This window comes from Drosophila teissieri, chromosome 2L (assembly GCF_016746235.2).
Source record: "Drosophila teissieri strain GT53w chromosome 2L, Prin_Dtei_1.1, whole genome shotgun sequence".
Lineage (NCBI taxonomy): Eukaryota > Metazoa > Arthropoda > Insecta > Diptera > Drosophilidae > Drosophila > Drosophila teissieri.
This window is the reverse complement of record NC_053029.1, coordinates 11,909,084-11,934,982: the sequence shown is the minus strand read 5'-3', so window position 1 is coordinate 11,934,982 and position 25,899 is coordinate 11,909,084. Positions and strand designations below refer to the sequence as shown.

The window sequence follows — 25,899 nt, the reverse complement described above, 5'->3', positions numbered from 1 at the left end:
CGCGGTCAGCCACACTTGACCCAAACTGGGATGGGATGTGGCCAAAAGGCGGACTTCTCTGGCCCGGACTGATTCCACATGGTTACGCACACATATCTCGGCTATAATTCAATGAATGTGTCAACGGGCCAGCATAAGCTAAACGAATCAGCTCGAACTCAATCAATTCCGGCCAAATAATAATAAACAATTTTCTAAGCCAAGCAAATATCTCGCAAGTTTATCTATTTTCCTTTGCCAGGCCTACGTGACCGCAAAAGAAAGCTCGATGGAAGCTTTTGAAGTAAAACTTTATCAAGGGAAATAAATGCAAAACACTTTCATTTTTCAGTCCGCAAAGAACTGAAAAATGAAAATCGTAAACGGTAATATTTTGTGGAATATATTATAAGTAATACTAAAACGCAGGCCAACTAACATGAAACACTAAATCAGTTCCTTCACAAACTAAAAGGGAAACGTTGCATCCAAGCACAAGATAGCTTGACTTTAAGCAGGCTTTTAAAGTCGCTAAATGTCAACTTGTGGTGATGGCGAAATGGGAAATGCACTTTTCCACACACACAGGCACATTAACACGCACTCACTCACACACACACACAGTGACAGGCAGACAGAGAGGCACACACATCCGGTGGCCATTTGTCGGAATGAACTGGCAGGATTGCGGGCAGGGTCACGACACATGGCGGCCCAAACCGATTTGACCAGGCCAAGACCAAGCCGGCAGACAAACAACTGTGAAATGCATTTCGACATGTCCAAAGCAAGAGAAAAAACATTGGAAAAACAACCTACTATGGGGCACACCAAGGGATCTTTTCTTGCCCTGCACTGCCATAAAAGTAAATGGAACATGTACAAGTGTCTTGCTATACAGCCAAATATATATGCACTCAGCGAAAATATTACATACATGACATCTTAATCAATCGTACTTAATAATAAATAAATATATATTATTTAAAATTTTAATTATCGACTTATTTAATAAATAATATACAATACCTTACAATACATATTCAATATCTTTCTAAAATGTATAATTTGTAAGATTTGAAACCCGATTATGGCTTTCGGTGTATGAATAAGTGTGTATGTTTGGAATTGCCAGCAACTGCTGCAAACTGTCAGCTGCTAACTTTTAAAGCTAAAAATGTTTATAGAAAACTCGTTACACAAATCGAATAGAAATTCTCGTCTCTTCTCTGCAGCAACCCCATTTCATGAGAGGGCGTACGTACAGATGACCCTGGCAACCCTGGGGAAACTCACTAATTTTCCATCGTAAAAACTTCAATTTCCCTTGTCGATGGAGGTGTAATTTCAAATGCAATAGGTGGCTAAAAGGGAGCGAGCAAACGTTGATGATGGACCTGCCACAAAAGGAGGATGCTTAAGTCCACAAGTTGCAATCTGTAATTGCTTAACTTTAATTTCAACACAGGAGAACAGTCGAATGGTGAGCAAGTGCACCAATAAATTTGTTAGCTGTTTCCAAACTGCAGAAATGTTTTATTTTTAATTAAGCAAGTGTAAGGTAATCAATGTTGTTATTTAATGCATTGAGAAGGTATTAAACTTTGCCGTTTAAAAAGATAGATATAAAGATAGATTTCCTTAAATAAAGCGTATTTGAACAATCAGCTAACTTACTTACCGCACAATTTCCTAAAGCCTCTGAACGAAAATCGCTTCAAACCCTAATCATCTACAATTTATCCGCCTCTATCAAGAAGACTTTGTCCAAAGCATTTACCAAAAACCACAAACAATTTACCAGGAAAACAAAATGGGCGACACACTTCGACTTTGACTCCTCTGATCTATTTGTCTAGCAATTAAAAAAGTATAAGACCAGCAAATTAAATGCGCCAACTGTTGGACCAAGTTTTTTCATTTTTTCCAAATTCTATTTTCAGCGCAAATTTTTTCAGCTGCTTTGGCAAACTTTTTGCTGAGCCAAAAACAAAAAAAAAAGACGAACCAACAGGCGTCGCGTCGCCGCACTTAATTAAATTAGAAGGGGCTTTCCCTCCGCCGCACAGTGGCACCAAAACGCTGCGAAAAGTCAACAATAACAAGCCAGAGAACAAGAGGAAAATTGAGAAAATTTTAGCCAAACAGACGGCGACAGTCGCGGGAAATCAGCAAAACTAATGCAGAAAGTTTTTTTTCGGGAGTGAGTAGCGGTTACGCCCACGGAAAAGGGGGTGTGGTGCGTGGGAAAGTGGGTCGTGGGCGGTGGGCGATGGGCGGTGTGTTTCGGGGGCGGTTAGTGGGCGACAGCTGCCTTGGTGTTCGGACAAGTCGGGTGGGCGTGGCACGTCACTGAGCTCAGTGCGCCGTGAAATGGCCGACAAGCTTTATCTGCCAAGTGGAATTTGGTGTTCGGGATCTGTTCCGGTATTTATTTTTCGAAACTATATAGTATTAACATTATACATTTGATTTAAATGGAGGTTACCAGCGAATTTGTGTAACAAAACTGATTTTTAGCTTTTAACTGAAATAAAAATGATTGTTTTTTATAAACCACTATAGGTGCATCACAGACATTTTCCATTATATTTACTTACTAGGTTCTTGATTGCTGTCTATTATAATTTAACATATAATATATTACATATTTTACAATTAAACAACTTAACTCATGTAACAGTCAGTAATAAATGTAATGTAAAATTGGAGGAATACTCAATTGAAACCGGAACTGAGCCCTGACTTTCCTTTTAAGCCCACGCTGTTTTTTTTACGGCTGGGCGGCACAAAGTTTATCAACTTAATTAGAGGCTTGATTACGACGACTGTCGTCCATCTCCACAGGCATTAACATTAAACGCGTTCGGAATGGAAAGGAGGCTATAACGGGGACCGGAGACGGAGCCGGAGCCGGATTTCCGGAGACAAAATCCGGATACGGTGGCAGCACTTTGACATTTTAAAGCCGCCGCCAGACGGCGTGGCTCTTATCGCAGCACCTCTACACCACCACCACCACCACTAAGCCACCCAGCTGCACCCACTTTTTGCCACCCACTTTGTACACAGTCCGTTATCAGCTTATGGCTCCCATTTGGTTAGCAGCCCTTTAACTGCTTGCCATTTATCGTAGATTTGATTTATGGCGCAATTAAAAACTGCCCCAGATGAAAAGTGGGCGGGGTATTTTGGCCTGAAACGATAGTAGCGGGAGTCCACATCTAAGGCATTGCCAACTCACACGTCCTCATGCCTCGACTTTTTGGCCAGCGGCAGCGGCAGCTTCGCAGCGAAGCCAAATTTATGGCAACAAATTTATTGGCAAAGAGTAGCGACAAAAAGGAACTAGGAAATTTAAATAGATTTTCCGCTTCCTTAAAAAGTGACAAACGGTGAAGGAAAAAGCGGAAAAGCGATATGCTAAATCCAGCCAAGCTGCAAAAAGAAGGCAAAGCTGATTTTATCGAGTACATGTGAGTGCATAAGTACAATAAGTCCGTAGTCGGACTTAAAAGGTTTTTATACAAACGTAAACTAAACAAAGCAAAATATTTTACACTTGTTTCTTATTTAAATGTAAGATAAGTGCAAAAAGATTGTTGTGTGCGGGTGTTTGCTCTCCAGACTTTTATTTTAATTGAAATGAATAAAAACATTGATAGTAATATCGATTGATAGTAATATTTAATCTGCAGAAGCACTCTTGCTCCCCTCGCTTCCTTTCATTGTCGTCTTGAGTTCTTCGGCTCCTCCATGGATTTTCTTTTCCATCCTCCGACTTGGTCCCATGGTGTTTGCCACCATCCAGCAGCTGTTTGCCTGCACTTTGAGTTATGCCTTGTCGGCCGTTTTAGCCTTTTTGGACTGGTGTCAAACATATATACCACAACCCTAAATACATATAGCTAGAGCTATGCTGCGGACCAACAGCATAAGCAGAAGTCAGTGCAACATGTTGCCGCAACCATGAAATGTAAATAAATTTCTCATGCGGCCTGGCATGTCGTAAAACACGAGGTTAATGTGGTAAAAGCCGGCTAGACATCTGATACAAGGGGGGTAAGGCGGAGCTCGCAACGTGGGGCAACATATTGTTGCCTAAGCAAACTATTAAGGACAGTAAGTGGCATTTAATGGAGCTTCCTCGTGGATGGGCAATGCAGTCGCATATTTCATTGCCAACTTTGGGGCGCACAGGATGGCTTGTGGGTAAGAAAGGAGAAAGAAGAAAGCTGCGAAGGCCACAAATCTGGAACAATTACACAAGTTAAGGCAGTCAAACTTCTTTAAGTTACGTCTTTGAAGGTCCCACTAAAATTAAGCGAGAAAATAATTAGCAAGAAACTTTTTTTGAAATATTTTGCATGTATTTAGATACAGAGCAGTCTTTAAATCAAGATAAACCGATTTCTTTTATAATATGAGAAAAATATATGTATTTCAGATTAAAAGAAATTGTTGTCTTTATTTTTTATGTTATGTTTTATTATATATGTTATACTATATTTCTATTTTATTAAATGAAATTGTACTCATTTCTTCATTATTATTCCGTTCCAAATTATTATTTTATAAGTTATATGTTATATTACATAAGGTTATGTTATATTACATATGTTATATTATATTTCTGTTTCATTAAAATAAATTGTACTTATTTCTTCATTATTATACCGTACTAACTTCGCCTTAATTTACGAACGAGAATTATTTGCCCTCGAGGCGCCCCAAAGTAGGCAGCGTTTGTTGAGGATTAGCGCGGTCGTGTCTGAGATTCACTTGAGCTCCCTTAACCTCTTGACCTAACCCTTTAAGGGCCCTTTGGCGGAGAGCAAGTCACGCAGTCAATTAAAAACTGACAGAACTGCTAAGGTAACAAATTTTGGCAGCTCAGGCTCATGCTGGAAAGCCGCTGGAATGTCTATTTAATTAACACGCACACACACAGACAAGCCGAAAAAATTGAGTTAAAACTTACTATTTTTTGCGGCTAAGAGGTCGGGCGGCGGTGAAAAATTATTTGGGCGGCTTTTGCCCGCCGCTCTAACTCGCACATAAACTTCTAATTGGCAGCACATTCCGCATACGCCGCGTTGGCCCATGGAAAAACTTTTCCACCCAGCCGGGTGGATGGCGATGAGCCCTAAAAACGGGGGCGAAAACTTTGACGTTTTGTGTGCGCAAAAGTTATAATAGATTTTTAGTTTCACTCATTTAGTCGAAATATTTTCAGAGGGCGGCGGGAGGATCTGCCTGTCGACCAGAAAAACTAATCATTTGTAGTTATGGACTAAGTTGACTTTTCGCCCACAATGCTCACAGATTGAATTGAATTGTTTTGGACAAGAAGGTCACTCAATTTGCCTTCAATGGGAGTTTTAAAAATAATAGTTGTTGAATAGTCTGTGGAATCAAGTATTGAGTAAATGAGAGGAAAGTTCAAGGCACATTAAAAGTTAAATCAAACGTTGGTCTTTGAACTTTGGATGTTGGTTTTTTTTTGGAAATATAAAATATTTTCGGCCATTCACGATAGTATAAAATGCGGTTAAAACAAATATGAATATATTTACTGGAGGAAAATGGGTTTTAAAATTTATTTTCCATCACACAATTGCTTTATCACAAGGCGATTTCCCTCTGTTAGTTCCGTTGGCTAAAACTCAATTATATTTGTTTATTCATTCCCAAAACTAATCCCGCTGCTTAATGTGCTAAACTTGGCCAGCAACCGAATATATCTTGGCCAGAACTCCGCCCAAGAAAACTTCGTTGTTCCTGTCTCTGGTCCTGGATCTTTTGGCTTTTCCCACTTTTCCCGCCTCTCCCGCTTTCCTCGCCTGTCTCGCAAAACTTTCCCCTGGGCGTCATGCTGTCTGAGCTTGTGGCTTTCCGCTGCCAGTTATATGGTCAACATTTTCCCACCCACGCTCCCCAGCCCCCCCACCAGCCGGCCAGCTGCTAGCCAGTTTGGCTTCTTGGTTCATATATCTTTAATTTTTTATGCCCGCCGTTATGTCAGCACATTTGCCAAGGCGCACTTTTCAGCAGCCGCACCACTTGAGTTGCTGTCATTAGCGGGATAGATTCTAAGGATAATGCACTCAGACAAAATATGTCAGCTTAGCTTACCTTTAAAATTCAAACAAGTAGTAACACCTAATCCTAAAACAATCCTAACAATCATTTAAATTTAATGTTAATAAATTAATATAATTATGAACCATATCTTTTCACGATTCTAGCATATTTACTTGGATTGTTTCAAGTGTAGCTCCATAGATTTTATTTGTGTGTGCTGACTGTTTTGTGGCCCATAACTGGGTCAACAATGGGAGCTCTTTGAGGCTGCCTCCCCCCTCTTCGGTTTCCTTTAGCGCCCGCTCCGTTTCCATTCTCTTAGCCCGCCCGTCTGCTTTGTGGTTATCCTGGTTTTGTTGCTTTTGGCCATTGTTGGGGCCATCGCCCGTTTACAAGTCAAGTGGCGCGCGTAACACCAAAAAATTGTGTAACGAAAACAATTTATTCTGCTGTAGAACCTGACGTCTCACTGCTGCTTTCACTGGCTGCTTTCACTGCTGCCTCTACATCCTGTCATTGTCAGCTAGCCAGATTTGACATCCAGATTCCGACAGGCTGCCATTGTTTTTGTGCTCGTTCTATGTTTTACTATACGCATTCTGCCATGGTGTTTCCCCAATTTGTTTGGCCATTGCGGAATTTAAATGTCAGTTCTGATTTCGCTTATTTACACCTTAATTTGATGTTTTAATCAAATTTAATTAAACTTTCAGCTGGAAAAATATAAATTTGTTAATCACATTTTCATTTGCATTGGCATAAGTATGCGTTTAATATTTGACACTCACATCAAGAGCGTTTAAGTATTTGCCATTAAATGTTGGGGTCAAACTGAAAATCAAATATTTACGCCCCACTGCACTTGGAGATTTTCATGTTGCGTTGAATCATGAAAGCACCATTGCGAAAGAGTTTTAAATTTCAATTTAAAATGATAATTTTAATTTGATTATACCCGCTACTTCACATTCATACTTTTAAAGTATCTAGTATACATTTATAATGATTAACAACTTCACTTATCTTTAACTACATTAGCATGTTTTAGACGTATTTAACAAATGTTTGTGATCATTAAACCTGTAGCCAAGTGCATCTGGCAAAGACTCAAGCCCGCTCCATCGACCCACTGACCAAAACGTGACACTTTTGGACAAACACAAAACCCAAACGCAAACGCACACATGGCAGCCACCCAGAATTGGCCAAAAGCACTTGGCCATGTGTGCGGGCCCAGCTGCTCACTGTTCACTTATTGTCAGTCGGTTGGCTTACGGCGGCTGATGCCGCAGCTTAGTATTTGCATACAAATTCGATTTGCTGACATAAAAAAAAGTAAAGTGCCAAAGGGTTGAAACTTACCAAAATAATGCGTCTGCTGTTTAGGTACTTACAAATAATACAACCTGACATAAGCGCAATTTATTTTACATTTGTATAACCTATATATATTACTTTTAAATTTCCAAAAAAATTTAACTAAATGTAATATATTTTTGCTACACTGCACTCGCCAGAAGGCAAAACAATCGATTGCAGCAGACAAATATTATGAATGCACTTAGGGCAATTAAAAACTAAGCGAAATATTCACAAAAAAGGCGGAAATCGCTTGACCGCCTGGTTAGACAAATGAAGCTATGTGAAAAACTTGCCCAAATCAGTGACGACAAAAAAATGAAAGGCCAAATGGACTGAGTGCTGAAGATAAGCCTAATGAAGATTGCAATTGGCCAATTGTTGCCACTGCAGCCGAGATTTGCTTTTTGCCTTTTAGGCAATGCTGAAAATTAGCAGCAATTAAAGGAAATTCGCAACGAAATGCGATAAGTGCGGCCGATATAAATGTGTTTGAAGTTTCGCATTTGGGGGAAGGTGAAGTCAAAGTCGATTTCTACTTCGACTTGGACGCCGTCGTTATGGCCGGTAAAATTGGCCAATGAATGTTCAACCATTGGAAAAAGTGGCCATAAGTGGGTCAAATTGATTCTGATAAATGGCCAAAATGCTTGCGTTTGCTGCTTAAAGAACTTTTTCCAATCTGTTTCCTTATTGAGTTTTCTTTTTAATGCCTTTTATGCATTTATTTATTGGTGAGTTTGACTCTCAGAATGTATTTTGTTTGTGCAACTGTGCTTTTCTTTAAATATTTTCTAGAAACTTGGTGTGAAACTTGTACTTATTAGCTTCAAAGTTAAATAAATGTGTTCTTTTATGTTGCAATGAGTTTAAAAGCACAATGATCAATGCTCAATGAAAATACAATACATGCTTTTAACTAATTACATAGGTAACAATGGTTTATATATCACGCAACATTTTTGAGCATTAATGTCAATAAGCTAGACATGTTTTACACAGTGGTTTCTAAGAAATTGTATTTTACAGAAATAAAGAAACCCCAATTAAAGTGCCATCATTCCCACACTCGCTCTATAAAGTTGTCCGTACATCACGTCAAAATATTTTGACAACTCGCTGTCAGGTCCGAGATAATCATGGCCCTTAATGAGATGCAAGACGAATGGGGGACGCATTTTTTGATAAATTGATAAGGTCTTCGGTTTGTACAAATTACAGGCCCGCAAAGGTTGCCCCCGGTACTTCGGCCATCCAATTAAATCGGCATATGCATAATCAAAATCGGAAAAAATCTGTAAAACACGTAAACTTGTTGTGCATCTTGTGAATGAGCATTGAATGCGGAGCTGAATCGAAGCTGGAAACTCAACAGAAGCAGCCGCATCTTCAAGGGCGTTCAATAAACGCAAAACGGGTTCCGAAACCATCTGGAAAATGGAGGACTGAGGGGCATTGTAGGTGTCAAAGGCATCGGAATCGGCATCGCCATCGGCATCTGCATTTCGATGAGTCAGTTCTTATTTCAGTAGTGGTCTTGCTACTTAATGGTCAAGGTCGATTCGCAGCGCACGATCTGACAAATTGAGTTAATTTAAATATTTGGAGTAAGGGAAGATGTGGTTTGATTTATTATAATGTTAGTCGCCCACAAGAGTTCCAATTCCACTGCCACTTCAATATTGGTGCGGAAGTGAGGCACATTTTACACATAAGGTTAAAAGGCCTTCTATTCATTTTAAAAGCTTTGCGATTTACTTTCAGTAAATATCCTACATATATAAAATGATGCCCTAATAAGTTTTGCTCAATTAAAGACAATGACATTTACTAAATTATGCATTTTCATAAATACAATATTTTTTCGTAGATTATTATTTAATAATTCAAATAGATCTGACAAAAAAATACGTTTTTTTTATCAGTTCCATAATGGATCAGCAGATATAATTCCCCACAAATGCACGTCTGTTCGTTAATATTAAAATAAATATACTATTAAAATACATATGTACGTTCGGCTTTATAAAAAGTAAATACATTAATTGCCATAATATTGCACAAAGGCGCACGCATTGTGTGCAATCTGCAACAATGTTGCAATTGCCATCAATTAAATGAAAAGCCTCAACAATTTGCATGGCCATGCAAATTATGCTCAACAGGCGAGAAAAAAACTGAAAAACAGGCGAGATGGGACAAGGGAACAAAAAATAAAACATGTAAAGTAAAGTAAAATGGAATGAAATGAAAACTTCAGTTGCATAAAAATTGACGTAACTCGCATTTAATTTGCCGGCGAGAGGTTGTATGGAAAACAGACGTCCAGCCACTTTCTAAAAGCGAAATCGAAAGTTGTCAGATGATGAAAAACAAATTACTCCTGGACATTTTAAAAATTGCAATAAAAAAGTAAAACCTACAACTAGATTATTTGGCAAAACTTAAATGCCTATAAAAATATATATATAATATATACTGGATGGCGGAGTAATTAATATTTACACAGGATGCGAAATTGTCCAGCAATCCGGAAAACTTTTTAATTAAGGCTGATAATTTCACATTTGTGAATACCAAAAAACCACTGGATAGTTTAATGAAACCGGATAACAACCAACTACTGGCATCTATAGTTCCCAAGAGGAAAAATATACGAAGGAATCTCGTTTCTGGCACCAACTAGACACAAAAGCCAAGCGACTTCTCCGGGCTTTGTTCGCCGAAGGCAAGTAATCGCTTTCGAAAAAACCCTCTGGCATACTCGTACTCAGTCGCCCAGTTTCGAGTCAATGCGATTCAAGTGCGTTCAATTTCCTTTGGGAGGACACAAGGGTTCAGCTCCAGGACGACCTCATCAATATAAATCACAACAAAGGGCCCTTGGCCAACTGGCTTTTGACATTGTTTACCTCATCAGCTCGGGCTGCTCTGCTGCTCTGCTGCTCTGAAAGCCTGGAACCAGCACATCTTTTTGACTGATGTTCTCTGGATTGTGTGCCTTTGTTTTTGGGCCCGTTGGATGCTTCTGTTCCAGCTTTTTGATGGATGCGATGCAGCAGCTGTTGTTGGCCAACAATCCAGCTGGACGGAGGAATATGGCCAGTGATGCATTATCTAGATGGACACTCAAGTTCATATTTCCGGGCTTCATCAACTTGCCCCGCAAATGGCTTTAAATAGAGTTTTCAAATATACGTTGGACTAGTCAATTGAAATTATGCACGTGGATTTTGGAATTTATATTAATTCATAATTAAAATAATTATCTAAGGTTATAAATTTTGGGAAAATAACATAATTATAAGATTAATATCATACCGTTTAATGGGTCTATTGATTACAAATGCTATAAGTGTCGAGTAGTGGCCTCATGCCACTCCAAAGTTTCCGTGTCACTCTGTGACATTAAGCTCAATTTCTGATACTCACTTATCGTATTGGCCACATCTTGTTCGCAGCTTTGCATCGCGATACTGAAAACTGCATTGAGGTTGGCAATTTGAATTGCAAAACGAATACGAAGCGAAGCTTATCGCACTGCATTTATCTCGACAGTAGCAGAGCATGCAAATATTGTCCAACCTATAAACACTATTTATCTATCAGTTCGTATCTGATTCTGTATCTACTCGTACGTTGCTGCCTTTAGTTCCATTCTCTGGCCAAAATAGCTGTAGGCCAAATATATATTTATATGCAATCTTTGGTGCTGCTACATGCAAATTATTATTGCATTATTACACAGTTTTTGTTGCGAATGGAAAACGTATTTCTTCTTTGCCAAGCATAATTAAGATAAGGTTTAATTAATTGAGTTAATTTCGTTTGAGTTTAATATCACAGGCTTGTATTTTGCAATCGAGTTATGTTTGATATTAAATAAAGCTCTTATTAAAGTATATCAAGAAATGACACAATCAGTCATGTTAAACTGATATGGACGTCTGAAATTCATCTGATATTTCTTATGCATTTTAGTATTTATACCCCCCAGATAAAATAATCTACAGGTAAACTAACCTCCAGAAGACTGCAATAAAACTTAAAATAGCAATGAAAATATGCGAAAGCGCATAATGTTTTGTATATAATTAAAAATACTGAATTAAACATTAAACTGATTACATTGCGGAATAAATAAAATAAAATACAAATCAAGTAAGTAATTAATTTATAATATTTTAATCTGGTAACTCAAAAAAATTATTACACATTTTAAAGTTATTATTTTTCTTGAAACTTTATTATATATTGCCATCAATTATCAAACTTCATTTTTTTCATGGCATAACCAGTAAAAGGACGCTCAACAAAAAACGCAGAGAAATCCAGTACCTCACCATTTTTGAATTTTGTTTGACAGGAACAATGGCGTTCGCACACACATTTCTGTAGTCATCATATAATTTGCAATACCCCCTCCAGTACAGTTAGCCTTTTCCCTGCGTGGAAAACGTTTTGCTTTTATTGTTTTCCGCATTTTCATTTGACTTTTTTCCCATTTTCCAAAGTTCCGTTCGCCGATCCAACAACAATGGATGGGCAATCCAAAAACGAGCATCCATTTTCGATTTTTCATCATCAATGGCGGGGCACTTCTTCCTTTCTGCCTTGACTTATTTCTTTGGCTCTGGGTTTTTTATTGGGAAATTCAGCTCTTTTCGTTATTGTTCAGTGCATTTTTATTGGAACGCTTTCGGTTAATTTCGGGGGGAGAGGGAAACGGTGGTGTCTGTGCCTTTTTGCGCCGGGTCGCTGGCCATTGTTTACTTCCGTTTCCGGTTGAAAAAAGGGCGACCGGCAGCGGAGTTTCGGGGGTTTGGGCGTATGCAAATATTTTCAGCGTGATTGCATATTTCTCTTTTGATTTCTTGCCTTTGTGACGTTTTATTGTAAATCGAATTGATGAAATTAAAAATATATCGGCATTCCTGACCATTGCTAAGTTAAAGATTATAGGTTAACTTGATTTTGTGCGGGACTTTAAATTTTAACCATTACTCTTTAAGACATCTTATCTCATTTTCACGCGCAGGATGCTCTTTTTCTAAGGAAATTAAAGGGAAAGGATACACACATGTGGTCTTATTGTAATGCTTATGTTTATTTTACAAAACTAGCTTGGCACTTTTAACGCGCTCTGGGGCAAATTTGCCGTTTTTTTTTTGTGTGTTTTTTGTGCGGCCTAATTAAGTAAAAATATTTACACAAGCCACCTGTCCCCAAGCCACCTCAACTTTACCATTTTAAACGCACTCAAAATGCTTGGCTCCTGCTCTCGGGTGATTTTCATTTAATGCCCTGTAAAAACAAATTAAAACGCGCTCACTTTTCGCGCAAACATTTTTTGGGAACAACTTTTTAAGCGACTCTTTGTTGCGCGTGTTTAATTTTTAAAGACTTTGGCGAGTGGGTGTATGGCAGCCAGTTTCGCAAGTTAAGAGGTTGACTGTTTTGGTTTACCTAATGAGTAAACCAGTAACAAAGATTTAAAGCTATTAAACCTAATTTAAGTACGATTTTGAGTAGTATTGCAATATGTGTAATTCTAACTAAATAAGGATTTTTCAATAAGTAATAATGCAAACCTGTCAACAAACCTTAAATAATTTAATCAGTTTCACGCGACAATAAAACTACAAATTATCCTTCCCCAGCGATTGAATCAAATGTTGTTCAGCTGTCAAATAAAGTTGGCTTATCAAGTCGCCTAAGTGACAACTACATATCGCTGTGAATGGGACATGAAACGAACTAATAATGTATGCCAATGCAGTATGAGACGAGGAAAAAAGAGCTTCTGGATGGAAAAAGAGCCAATCAATAAATGCATGTGCAGGGAAAATGCAAAAGTTGGAAGCTTATCGGCCAGCAAGGACAAAGCAAATGGGAAGCGAAATGGGGAAGATTGAGGCTAAGACCAACCAAAAGGGACAGCGCACTAAATCAGAAAGAGATCAGACTACAAATTCGAAAGAGATGGCTAGAAGGCATGGCAAGGTAAGTTGACTTACTCCCAATTGGTATTGGCATATTGGCCAACGTTTTCAGACGCCAAAGTGGATTGCCTCTTGATTAATTAAAAGCCCTTTGATGCTCCTCCTTGTGTGCGTGTGCTCACCTTTCACTCCTGGATATTCAGTCCTGCATATATGCCCTTCTACTTGTATATCCTCCATATATCCCCATTCTGCTCCTTTGCAGTTCTGTGCAGGATACACATTGACAAAAGTCTTTGGCTCCAGTCAATAAGGTTCAAAGAGTTGTTTTACAACTGGTACTGATATAAAACAACTTTAATAACAAAAAATATATTTAAAAATAACAAGTTCCCATTAAAAAAACCAACGTAAATCATTAAACTTTAAGGAACTTGTTTCAGTTCAGAAATTCCCTTTTGAAGCACACATGCACATATTGTATTGACCTCAGCTGTAATCCCCTCATAAGGCTGACTAACTCAGCTTCCACAAAGTGTCCTCTAAGTCCCATGCAAAATGTGTGCCAATTTGTGTGTTTGTACTTTGAGTCCTTTGCTAATGGTCTGTCTGCTGTTTCTCCACCCACAGCTCCTCCTCCAGAATTTGCCTAGCAAAGCGTAAATCAATTGCTCGCCAAAAGGAGCAAAGGATGCAGCCAAAGGAACGCGTTCGACACAAGAAAACAACTAAGGCTAATTGCACCGGCGTAAGTTCACCACCTCGAACTTTGAGACATTTAATCGGAGGTTCGCCGGAAAATTTAAGGTCTCATTTAGAACTAATAACAGTCAACTGATAATCAATTGACCGAAAAGAACAGTTTATAAGGAACTGTTATAAACGCAATTGAAATCTCGCACGACAAGTAAATTTCGCAATAAGATGGCGTGACCAATTCTCGCATGAGAATCCATATCAGCACGAACTGAAATGGGAACCAAGTGGGCTTACATCGAACATACATAAACTCGAGCCATGGAATTAACGCTGGAAGTGCTGAAACCTGAGCCAGACCAAGTTTATGAGTTTATTTAAATCAATTTGTTTGGTAACAGCAAAAAGGTACATGAAAGTGGGGTTTATATTGCTTAGTTGATGCTATAAAGAGTATTTACTTATTATATCACTTTTTAGTCACGTTAGCAATAAAACAATCTAACAATAATTGGCATCAGTGTTGTATTAAAATATCACTGATGTCTAACATATTTAGTGACGCACATAAAATCTACTTAAAGGACTAGGAAGAGGCTTCAAATAGCCAACTCACGTAAGCCCCTATCAATTCAAGTCATTTCCCAAACAAAGAGCTCCACACACAGTCCTCAAAAACATTAACATGAGCAAAGCCAACGACTAGATATAAGGACCTGTTGTCCTCTCAAGATGCACTGCAAGAAACATGTTTCAAATATATTAAAATAATACTACAAGTATTTCATAATAATTAAGCTAATACACATAATGACAAAGCGCAGCCAAATCCATTCTTTTAGTATACTTATTTATTGTTAAAAGTTAAATTAAAAGTGCGGAGGTCGCCAATCTTGTATCTCAATCTAGCTTTGAAGTAGCATGAATAAGAATAATATCCAGACACTTTTTGTGCTCAGTGCACGATGCAGAATTGTGGAAGTGCAAAACCGGTTAATTGGCTGGGAGAAGCGACTGTGGCGTGGACAGGCAGATAGATATGGAGGCCTAATGGCGCCAACGACGATTACTGAAAACATAGACATTAAATGCAGAGGAAGTGACATTAATTGCATTGATTTAGCAGGCCCTACAGCCCCACAGGCTAACTGATAAAAGTTGGCCACGTCTGGCTCCATTATGGGGCTGCCCCCAAAGGCCAATCGACAAACAATTTCCGGAGCATGGGAGCTTTAGGAGGAGCCTTGGATCGAGAGCTGGCCATTTGCCTGGATTGGTCATTACGCACTCATTGCGTATGCACCACTTCCAATTATTTAAAATTGTTGCTAATGAGAAATTAATTTGCAAAATGCTAATCAAGCGGTGCCAGTTGCTCGTTGGCCAGATCTCCATTCTAATTCCAACAAATTGCAAATGAAGTATTGCGAACGGATCGAAGTGATTTAATTAAGACGGCCAGCCAGTCGGTCGCTCGAGTTTCGGAATTTTATTGAATCGTGTCTGACTAATGCGTATTTAATTGTTTCAATTCGGACATTCGGCAAATGAAACCGAGTTGTAATGAGAGCAAATCATCGAAACCTGGTCAGCATTTTACGCAATGGGGACGAAAAATGCATCATGTTGAAGGTGCGTTCGTCACTACGCTGGTGCTGCGCCTTCACTGCATAGAGCAGCAAAACGGAAGTGGCTTGCAACATGTTGATACAAACAGTATTATTAGCACTGGTGGCGAGAAAGCGATAAATAAGCATCGCTCAATAAATACGTCAGCGATTCAGACAATTGGGGCGTGTGCAACATTAATCAAAACCTCAGGTGGATGCACTGCCACCTGCAACCAGCCTCCCATTTTCTTCCGCCTTCTATTCTTGTTTCCCCAAAATGGTTTTCATTGGACGCATTTCGAGTTTCGATTGGTACACTACGGGCGGTTGCCAAATGCAACCAAACTCCTTATTTCAGCGAGCGTGCGTGCAATTAAGCTGCCTGATTGATACATTTTGATTGATTAATGGCATTCAAAGTACGTGCGTGCCGGCAATCAGCCGTCACTTTGCTCGGAAAAATTCGGAGCTGCAAATCTATAGGGTAAACATTTCCTTGGAGGCGGTGAAGCTCACAAATTATATTTTAGCCCCTTTCAACAGAAAATTTAGGATATTGCAACGATGCAAAACTTTAGAGTTTGAAAACAAAATAACTATCACAAATTTAAATACAGTGCTTTGGTAACTCTGTTAATAAGACATTTAACTACAACTTTAACTACTACATTTTACTACAAATTAAATATTGTTTTATCATTCCAATACTATTCAACCCAGGGACAATAAGCTTTACACAGACTAGGTTCCACTTCCGATAAATATGAGTTTAAGCGGCACCGTATGTGCGATCGCAGGTGATTTTTGAGACTGGACTTCCAATTATAAGTCCTTTTGCAATTCTTGCAATTGTGGGGCTCTCCATCCGGGTGACTACGAACGTGGGCTACACTTGTGCGGCTTATCCTTGGAGTGAATTTGCATGTGGACTTTCAGGTACGATGCATGGACAAAATCCTTTGGGCATTCGGGGCACTTGAAGATTCGGGGCACTGAAACTCCTGCGAACAGCGGGGACATCTGTGTGGGTTCTTATTCATGCTATTATCCATACCATAACTATAATTTTTCTCAAAATCCTCCTCAATTAGTTCGTTTTTTACTTGCAATTCGAAGCCATTAGATTCACTATCTGAAGCCTGGGCATCTGCTTCTTGGAAATCATCTTCAGTCGGCTCGTTCTTCACCTGAATATGAATGTCATCTTTGTGAGGATCCACTGTTCCTAAATGATCTTCTAGCTCGGGGGTTTGGTTCCGTGGATTCTTTTTCTGTGAATCGTTTGGTTTTACAAGGCATTTTTGTGTATTTCCACTAAAATCATTCTCTGTTGTTTTGCTGATTTATTTTTGCAAAATCCAACTGGGAACTTTTTTTATACTGATAAATCTTCGATTTCCTTTAAATAATGCATTTAAATAGTACGAATTCTTGATGACCTTGTGATTTACTTACTGTTCCATAGTTTCCATCTTATTAGTATCGTGTATGCACAACCATGAGTGGTTTAGGAAACTATGGCGCTTATCACATTTATACAAATACAAATTTGTAAACAAATAAGAAAACAAACTTTGGCTCTTGACAGCTGATTAGACATATGAACAAAAGCTCAACGCTATGCAACGCAAAAATACCATCAATTCGGTATTTCCTGGTTGTTCGCATTGAACAACTATTACTCTTTAACCAAGCAGATCTAACATAATTCGCTACATATTTGTATTTCATAAAATCAGTTTAGCATTTGTTTAGGTTACATTTATTACTATTTTTGTTTGGTTGGAGTGTCGCATGTGTAAAATTGTTTGAAACACCAGACATTAAAAGTAAACACAAGACCGCAAGTTGGTATTATCCAGAGTTAGGAATACTGTAACACTAACGTATTTGCCAAAAAATGCGCATAAATATCGAAGTTGATTTGATAATATAGAAAAACAAAGTTAAATACGATATCGAAAATGTCTGTGCTGCGATTCCTGGTGACGCGCCAGGCCTTGGCTGCCTTAACGAGACCAAGGACCTTCAATATTCTCCAAAAGCCAGCACAAATCGCCTTCGCCTCGACTTTGTGCAACCAAAATAGCAATCGTATTGCCCAGGATCTGACCAAATCGAGTGCCAATTTAAGTCTGATGCAAGTTAGGGGTCACAAACGCTTTGGCCATCAGGAGGAGAAGGTGCCCAATGTGACGAAGTACTTCCACCTGTTCATCCTTAGTTTGTTCCTCATTTCGGTATTGGACTGGGGCAAGTGAGTAAACTAACCAAAAAAACATTTACAGGCAAGTCCAAATTATTAATTTGGAATCTATTTTTAGAGTGAAGCGCCTGTTGTTGCCAAAAGTGGACGCGGATGCTGGACAACGTCCGTCATCAGCGGCTGGTGTTAATGGCGAGGAGAAGACATCCGATTCCGAATCGGAAGATAGCGAGGATGAGGAGGCCGGATCGGATCTGCACCTGCACGAGGGCAAGAAGATCCGCGAGAAAGTTGGTTTCCGCGAGAGGAAGGTATAAATCTGCTTGACGACGCTTCAGTTTTCGGCTTCTATAACTCTGTAAAAAGATCATTTATATTTTGGTCAAATTCCGGTTTTCACAGTCTAATAATTGCTGCCAAATCCGCTCAAGCTTATTACTTCCTTTAAAAAGTTTGTATTTCAATATTTGTTATTCTGGAAAAATTGACACGTTATTTGATAACTTATTTCCACATGACAACTACTATTTGCAAAAGGAGAGTTTTTTCTAGCTCGTAGTCGTGAAGACCGGATAAAACGTAACTTTTCTTTGAATATATTTTAAAATTTCGTATATTATGTTAAACCAAAATCTTTGATTATTTATGTTTCTTTTATGTTTGTAACGTCTTGTTTTTGACCCCCATCAAACACATTAAACACACACCGCGAAGATCATTGAGTATGAGAACCGAATCAGGCAGTTCTCCACCCCCGACAAGATTTTTCGTTATTTTGCCACCGTAAGACTGCAGGATGCCACCCAAACGATTGTGTGCATGACTCCCGAGGATTTCCTTCGCTCCATTTATCCGGGAATCAAGCAGCCAGATGGTAAATCACTCATTGAGATGACCATATATACAATTATATATTTAGTTTTTGGATTAATTTGAGTAAGGAAATTTTCTTTTATATTGCGAGTTGTTTTTGTAACTTTGAGTTAGCATAACCCATAACCTACTTTACATAATTTGAAACGTTCATTAAGTGCAATTCATAATCCCAGCCTTTTCGTAAGCTAAACTCACGTTGTTTGCCTTAGATAATTGAGTATGAGAACCGTATCCGGCAGTTCTCCACGCCGGACAAAGTGTTTCGCTACTTTGCCACCATACAGGTGCCCGTGGCGGATGATCGTCATGAAGTCTACATGACTCCGACCGACTTTTTAACAAGCATGACGCCCGGCATGAAGCAACCAGATGGTATGTGCAAGAAAAACAAGGGGAAAATCTTTAGAAAGCCACTAGTTGTAGAACTTACTAGCTTACAGTATGTTACGAGAATTCCTGCAATAACAGCTATTTCTTTCAGGATTGGGTCTGGACCAATATCGTCGATATGATCCTAAGGTTAGTCTCAAATGCATTTGTATATGCTCTCAGCTATGTTAGTAAATAATATAAACCTTATACTATTAGTCTGTTGGCGAGCAGCTTAATTTGCACCTGGAAAAGAACAGCATTTTCTACAAACTGGGCTCTTACGGACTGATCACATTCTCAGACTACATCTTCCTGCTCACAGTTCTCTCAAGTAAGTGATAAGTATTCCCAATGAATTCATTCCAATAACCACGATTTCTTTCAAGTTTCCCGCCGCCACTTTGAGATTGCCTTCCGCATGTTTGACTTGAATGGGGATGGTGACGTGGACTGCGAGGAATTCGAAATGGTAGCCACCTTGGTGAGGCAGCAAACCAGCATGGGAACGCGACACCGCGATCACGCCAATACTGGAAACACCTTTAAGGTAATAAAACTCAGTTGCCCTAGATCTTAATCAAAAAGAGTACCTCGAGCCGTACTAAATACGATTCCATTTGTATATTTGTATATTCTCTGTCTTTTCGCTTTAAACCTATATATTGAACGCGTGTCTAAACTGTGTACATATCAAATCTTAACTTCCCTCTGTTTTTGACGTATGTACTTACAGTCCTTGAAGGTACTTTGTGTGAAAATGCTTATTGACTTTTTTTGCTTTTTCAAACTAATTTTGAAACACTCAAACACAACCGCACTCAAGTTCAACTAAATCACATTTTTCGTAGTCAATTCCACGATGCACCTGCTCCCATGCACACAAATTTATCCTCTTTATGTCAAAATAGCTTTCTTTTGGAATTTTAATTGCTTTACTTTAAATCGTTTTCGTAGGGTGTGAACTCGGCCTTAATCACATATTTCTTTGGCCCCAATATGGATGAAAAGCTGACGATTGAGAAGTTCCTGGATTTCCAGGAGCAACTCCAAAAGGAGATCTTGTCTCTCGAATTTGAAAGAAAAGAACCCAATGATGAGGGGAACATAACAGAAGCGGATTTTGCAGAACTCCTACTGGCCTATGCTGGATATCCGTTAAAAAAGAAGCAAAAGAAGTTAAAGAGGGTTAAGAGGAGATTTAGGGACCATGGCAAAGGTATCTCCAAACAGGACTATCTGGATTTCTTCCATTTCCTCAACAACATCAACGACGTGGATACTGCCTTGACTTTCTACCATATTGCTGGTGCCTCAATTGATCAACAAACATTGCAGCATGTGGCCAAAACGGTGGCCATGGTCAATCTCTCCGATCATGTGGTGGATGTAGTCTTTACCATCTTTGATGAGAATAGTAAGTTTGATATTTAATTGTGAATCTATAGATATAATACAAATGAATTTGTCAAACTTGTTTTAGATGACAACCAACTCAGCAACAAGGAGTTTATTTCGGTGATGAAGAATCGCGTGCAGCGTGGTTTGGAGAAACCCAAAGACACAGGATTCCTAAAGATGATGCGATCGGTGTTCAAGTGTGCCAAGGAAACCAAGCCTGTGCTGCTGGACATCTAAAGATCGCCACACCGTGGATTCTCCCGCTTCAAGCGTCCCAATCTTAGTCATTTTTGCCTACGCTTAACTTCTTTTTACTATTTATTTTTGTAGTTAACGTTTACTTAAATCGATTTTAGCTCAATCTTTGTAATTGTTCGACTCCCAGGCAGGTTTTATGAAATGATTACTTGCTTTTGTATATTTCACCGACTCTTGTGCACTTAACTTGTTTATTTTTTAATAAAAATATATATCATAATAATTATAGATAAGTACAACTTATAAGTTCTCTTTTGTAGCTCATCATTCAATTCTCAAAGCTTTTAAATCATTAAGGAGTTAACTTATGGCGCGTCGTAACATTTTACAATTCAGAAATATATTATTCTTTAAAAGAATATGAATGATATAAAATACTTTAAAAGATATGAATATAAATATATTAATTGGGAATGCTTTAATGATTAATATGAAATAAGGGATTTTCAATCCATTTCATGCATTAAAAAGACAGGCAGAGAATTTACAATTCCCGCTCAGTTTATATTGATTATCGCTTAGAAACATGTTCTATGCCACATCTACGTCCTCCTGCTCCTCGTCCACCACATCATCAATACTCATTCCGTACAATTCCAAGTCGTGCTTTTTAAGATGGGCCGTATAAGCATCCAACTCCGTGAATCGTTGCTGGCACTCGCAGCATTCTAGACAATCTTCCACGGAACTCTCGCCGTCATCGTCGCTTTCGTAAATGGACGATTTGCGGCTACTCAGCTGATCCAGATGACTGGCCTTGTGATCTGAGTACTCCAGATAGTCCCTGAATTTGGAGGGACACCTCAGGCACTTGTACCAGCGATCCCTGACATGAGTGACCATGTGTTTTTTGAGGGTGGAGCACTCCCTGAAGGGTTTCCGGCATTTTGAGCAGCTAAATGGCTTCTCTCCAGTATGGATCATATAGTGACGTTTAAGATTATGACGAGTTCCGAAGGGACGATGACACAAAGGACAAGGATAAGATCTGCGAGTGCGACTAATGGACTTTCCAGATACATTTCCATCGTTGCTCAAGGAAGATGAGGAGTTGGCACTGCTGCAGCTGCGAGGAAGTGGCGGACGACTTGGCTGCGTATGTGGAGGAACCTTTTCCGGCGGAGATTGAATTGGGGGTATTAAAGTAACCATTAAACTGGGTTGTGACTCTACTTGTGGCTGCTTCTCTTCTTCTAGTTCCCCGCCTTCTGGTTCGTCATCATCCTCTTCCATTTCATCCGAATGTTCCTCCGCTGTTTTATCGCACAGTTCTTCCGGTTGAGGTTTCACCATAAGATTTTTGCTTTCACAGTCCGCACACCTTGTAGAATCCTGCTCCAAAGGTGGTCGCAAGTGACAGATCATGCAAATGAACTGAGGATCATGTGAGTGCCTCCGGCGATGCTTCTTAAGATCGCTAAATTCCCGAAAACGTCGCTCGCATAGATCACACGGGAACGGTCTTTCACCTGGAGCAAATTAAATTGACAGAGATCAGTGGACATAGTGGAATATCTTATTTGAAGTTTAGTACCTGTATGAATCATCATATGACGTCTTAGATTGTAATTAGATTGCACTTTCTTTCCGCAGTCAGGACACTCGTACATATGCCTTCCCCTTCTGTTGGCACCAGGACGCCTCTTCAGTAATCTCCTCGAGCCGGAAGATTTCCTTTTCATGACATTGTCCGCCTTCTCTTCCTCCTCCTGGTCGGAGGGCACGACGATTACCAGTTCCTGGGGATTTTCGTTCTGGATTTCCTCCTGTTTCTGCTCATTCAGGACGCAGCTTACAGCATTTGATGGAAGATTTACATCTTCCTCTTCCTCGCTAGCTTCATCGTGATCACTATCACTTAGTTCGATTTCTGCGACAACCGTGTGCACCTGCCTGGGAATGAGCTCTATATCTGGAGTTATCCTCCTAATGGATGAATTCCAATGCGCTAGACTCCTGGCTGCGCTGATAATCAGACCCCTGGGTGATGGAGCCTCCTCCTCGTCCAATTCGATTACCTCTTCGACTCTTCGCCTTTCGGCCTCCCGCTTTTCCTTCTCTCTTTTCTCCCTTTTCTCTCTTTTCTCCTGTTCCTTGATTCTTTTTATTTCCAACTCCTTTTCCCTCTGTTGCTGACCGATTTGCCACAGGAAACTCTTGATTTTCACATCATCTATGGATATAAAGTTCTCTTCCGGCTCCTGGTACTCATATCTGACCGGATCGGGGGGTAGTAATCCGCAGGCGGCGTCGCAGTTGGCGTCGCAGCAGGCGGAGTCAGAACAGCAGGGCAGCAGAGTGCAGTCCTTGCAACAGTCCACGCAGGACGATGGTTTATTCAAGGCCAGCTCCATCAAATCTGCAATGTTAGAACAATCCATTAAAAAAAATTTAAGAAAGGAAGGTACGATTTTTCACTATCATGAAAAAAACATTGCATATATTTAGGCGTGATTTATATCACAGCTAAATTCATATGTTGAAGTACTCCGAATAACTCGCGTCTTATCAGTAGTTCGAGTTAAAAATGCGAGAAAACTGCAAGAAAATTACTTTCTAATATCGAAAAGCAACATTATAGATTGTCCAACCATATAAGAACAATAGATTACATTATACTACATACTATAAATAGCAACCGTAAGTGGATCACATTGAATACTCGTTGAATAAATCGGTTAATATGAATCCTGACACGTCGCATACGAACCATTGATAACCCAGGAGATTCCGATCGAATGAATTCTGCGATTGCACACCCCTCTCTTGCTCCTCACGAAGCTTCGCTCCTTTCTTTCGTTTTTTATCCGCAATTTGTGCGCTCGGCGATGGCGATTGAGCTGCGTCTGCCGTGCGAAGAAGTGAAGAAGAAACTGGATTCGCGATTCGCGATTTGCGGCTTGCCGAGCAGCAACCTCTCGGCAAAAACAACAAAACGCCGCAAAAGTCGAGCTTCGGTCGACGTTGACGGCGACTGCGCTGCCGCAGCGCTGCTCGGCTTGTGAATCAGCGATGCGAGCAGAGCAGCAGCAACAACAACCATGTGGGCAGCGCTTAAGGCTTTTTTTGTGTGCACGAACGTGAGCCTTAACCCGCCTTTCCCATCAAAACCTCTTTCCCCTTTGGCGTGTTAACTTGATTTTTCTTCGGGCCACGCAAGAGTGAAATACGAAAAACAAAGAAAATGCCCCACAACAACAACAAGGGCAAAAACAAAAACAATTGCAATTACAGACGGAGCAACAGGCGCAGCAGCAACAACAACATCTCACGATTTTTGCTCGCAAGAGCAGGGGCGTAGGCAGGACATGAGAAGGGGGTAAGGTAACTAAAAATAAATACTCTATAAAGGTGTTGCAAGTAAACCAAAAAGTCGTACACGTACGGAACAAAGCCAATCTCTTTTAAGCTATATATACTTGTAGCTTATCAGGTATGATCTAATCTTTAATAAAACGCCAAAAAATATGATATTACTTCCTTTTTATATTTATACTTCGACTTCTTATTGAATAGGTTGGATTAAAGTCGGTGTAAGATTTAAAATGTATGAAAGTGTATATATTTCTTCGTTTGATGGAGGGAGGTCAACTGGACCCCCTTTGACAGAATTGCTTGCGCCCATGCAGAGAGGCGAAAAGAGAGCTGGAGAGTGATATGGAGGGGGAGGTGGGCGGGAGAGTGGGCGAGTGGGAGTACGGAAGCGAGGAGAGAGCGGGGTGGGAGGGGGTAGGTGGAGCAGCGAAAAGGGAGCAGCGTGACCAAAGCGTAAAAACCAACAACAACGGCGACGGTAACGCCAACGCCAACGTCTACGTCGACGTCGAAAAAAAAAAAATTTATTGACGTCCGAGCAGCAGCACTAAAGTAAAACCGTGCGCCTTCAACTTTTTTCATTCGCAGTTGCTTTTCTTCATATTTTTAGCTTTGTTGTTGGTTTCCTTTTTATTTATGTATATATATGTATGTACCTTCGCCCATATATTTTAGTAATTGACTTTAATTATTGGCCGCTATTTGGTTATTTTCCATTTTCAGGGCGATCTTCTGTTAAGTGCTCAATAATTGCCTGAAAATCTCTCGATCGTTTTTTATGAACTGTTAAAAAATGGCATAGAGGTGGAAAGTGGTCAATTTTTCCGTTTTTGTTGCATTAAATTACTTTGCGGTATATAAGCTTATTATTTATTACATTTCTAACTTAAGGATCCGTTCAAACTGTTCGACGTGATTTTCAATTGAGGGATATATCACATAGCAAATCAAGATTTGATTTTCAAGAACTATCGTTTTCCAAGTTTAATTGCTTTGTATATATTTACATGTCTTTCGTCCTGTCACTTAAATGGTTCTACGTTTTATAGAAAGTAATATAACTTTATAGAACTTAAATTTAACCCGATCAATTATCGTTTATAGGTATAATGGGCATACATACACACTCCATATAACTTTATAACTTTAACAATAATTTACAAAGCAAAAGACAAACTCACCTTTATTGTTCCTCGGATCCGACTGATGTACGTATGCATATACATACATACGTAATGTATATAATCAGTTTCGAGTCACCTTCCGAGGGCTAGGATAGCGTGTTTTCTTCTAATTTGTATTCCATTAGCGTGGGTAGTGGGGTTCAGGTTCTGCCCCTGAGATATGGAGCCAGATGCCCAGGTCCGCTTCGAATGCTTGGCTAGGCTCCCGATTGCTGTGGTGTCTCGGTCTCGGCATATTGGCGATCGTGACTGCAGAGCTTAGTTATCTTATATATTTTTTTGTTGTTTTTTTGCTATAAAACTCGTTTGTATCCGATCCACTCACACGTCCAGCCGCTTGGAAGCGAACCACAGACGCCCACTCGACTTGGTCCGTGTGGAATCGGCCTGGTTTATCGGTCTCGGTCTGGGTCCCTGGCTTCTGCCTTCTGGCCTGGGGGATTGGCGTCCGTGTTCGGGGCACGAGCATCTGGCCATGTGCATTGTGTCCTATCTGTGTGGGGAACCAGTATGTCTGTTCGCTGTTTGCGAATGGGGAGCAATGCTCGGCTTCTCACTCCCCAGGTGTTCGAACTTTTCGATGCGTGTGTGTGCACCTCGTATGGCTGGATACTTACTCG

The 25,899-nt window shown here is 39.7% G+C and overlaps 2 protein-coding genes and 1 long non-coding RNA gene across 4 annotated transcripts; 1 reads left to right on the top strand and 2 right to left on the bottom strand.

Moving 5' to 3' along the window:
- Positions 1-16,411: 16,411 nt before the first annotated feature.
- LOC122625571 lies at positions 16,412-17,266 on the bottom strand. The gene is made up of 3 exons (XR_006326618.1): positions 17,126-17,266; positions 16,725-17,069; positions 16,412-16,671 (listed from the first exon to the last, which is right to left on the bottom strand). It is a non-coding gene; the product is annotated as an uncharacterized LOC122625571 (long non-coding RNA).
- Positions 17,267-17,528: 262 nt separating this feature from the next.
- LOC122612932 (calcium uptake protein 1 homolog, mitochondrial) lies at positions 17,529-20,980 on the top strand. Of its 2 annotated transcripts, none has more exons than XM_043786847.1 (8): positions 17,529-17,927; positions 17,995-18,187; positions 18,962-19,124; positions 19,234-19,271; positions 19,341-19,455; positions 19,511-19,671; positions 20,079-20,538; positions 20,605-20,980. In XM_043786847.1, exons 1-8 carry the CDS (start codon positions 17,635-17,637, stop codon positions 20,757-20,759), a joined length of 1,578 nt encoding a protein of 525 aa, XP_043642782.1. In that variant the 5' UTR covers positions 17,529-17,634; the 3' UTR covers positions 20,760-20,980. The 2 variants fall into 2 exon arrangements, with proteins under 2 accessions (XP_043642782.1, XP_043642791.1); XM_043786856.1 differs by lacking the exon at positions 18,962-19,124 and adding an exon at positions 18,591-18,750 and having other exon boundaries at positions 17,532-17,927; positions 20,605-20,978.
- A 114-nt stretch (positions 20,981-21,094) lies between these two features.
- On the bottom strand, positions 21,095-23,726 carry LOC122612923 (zinc finger protein 271). The gene is made up of 3 exons (XM_043786836.1): positions 23,491-23,726; positions 22,315-23,139; positions 21,095-22,249 (listed from the first exon to the last, which is right to left on the bottom strand). Exons 2-3 carry the CDS (start codon positions 23,132-23,134, stop codon positions 21,312-21,314), a joined length of 1,758 nt encoding a protein of 585 aa, XP_043642771.1. The 5' UTR covers positions 23,135-23,139; positions 23,491-23,726; the 3' UTR covers positions 21,095-21,311.
- Positions 23,727-25,899: the final 2,173 nt, after the last annotated feature.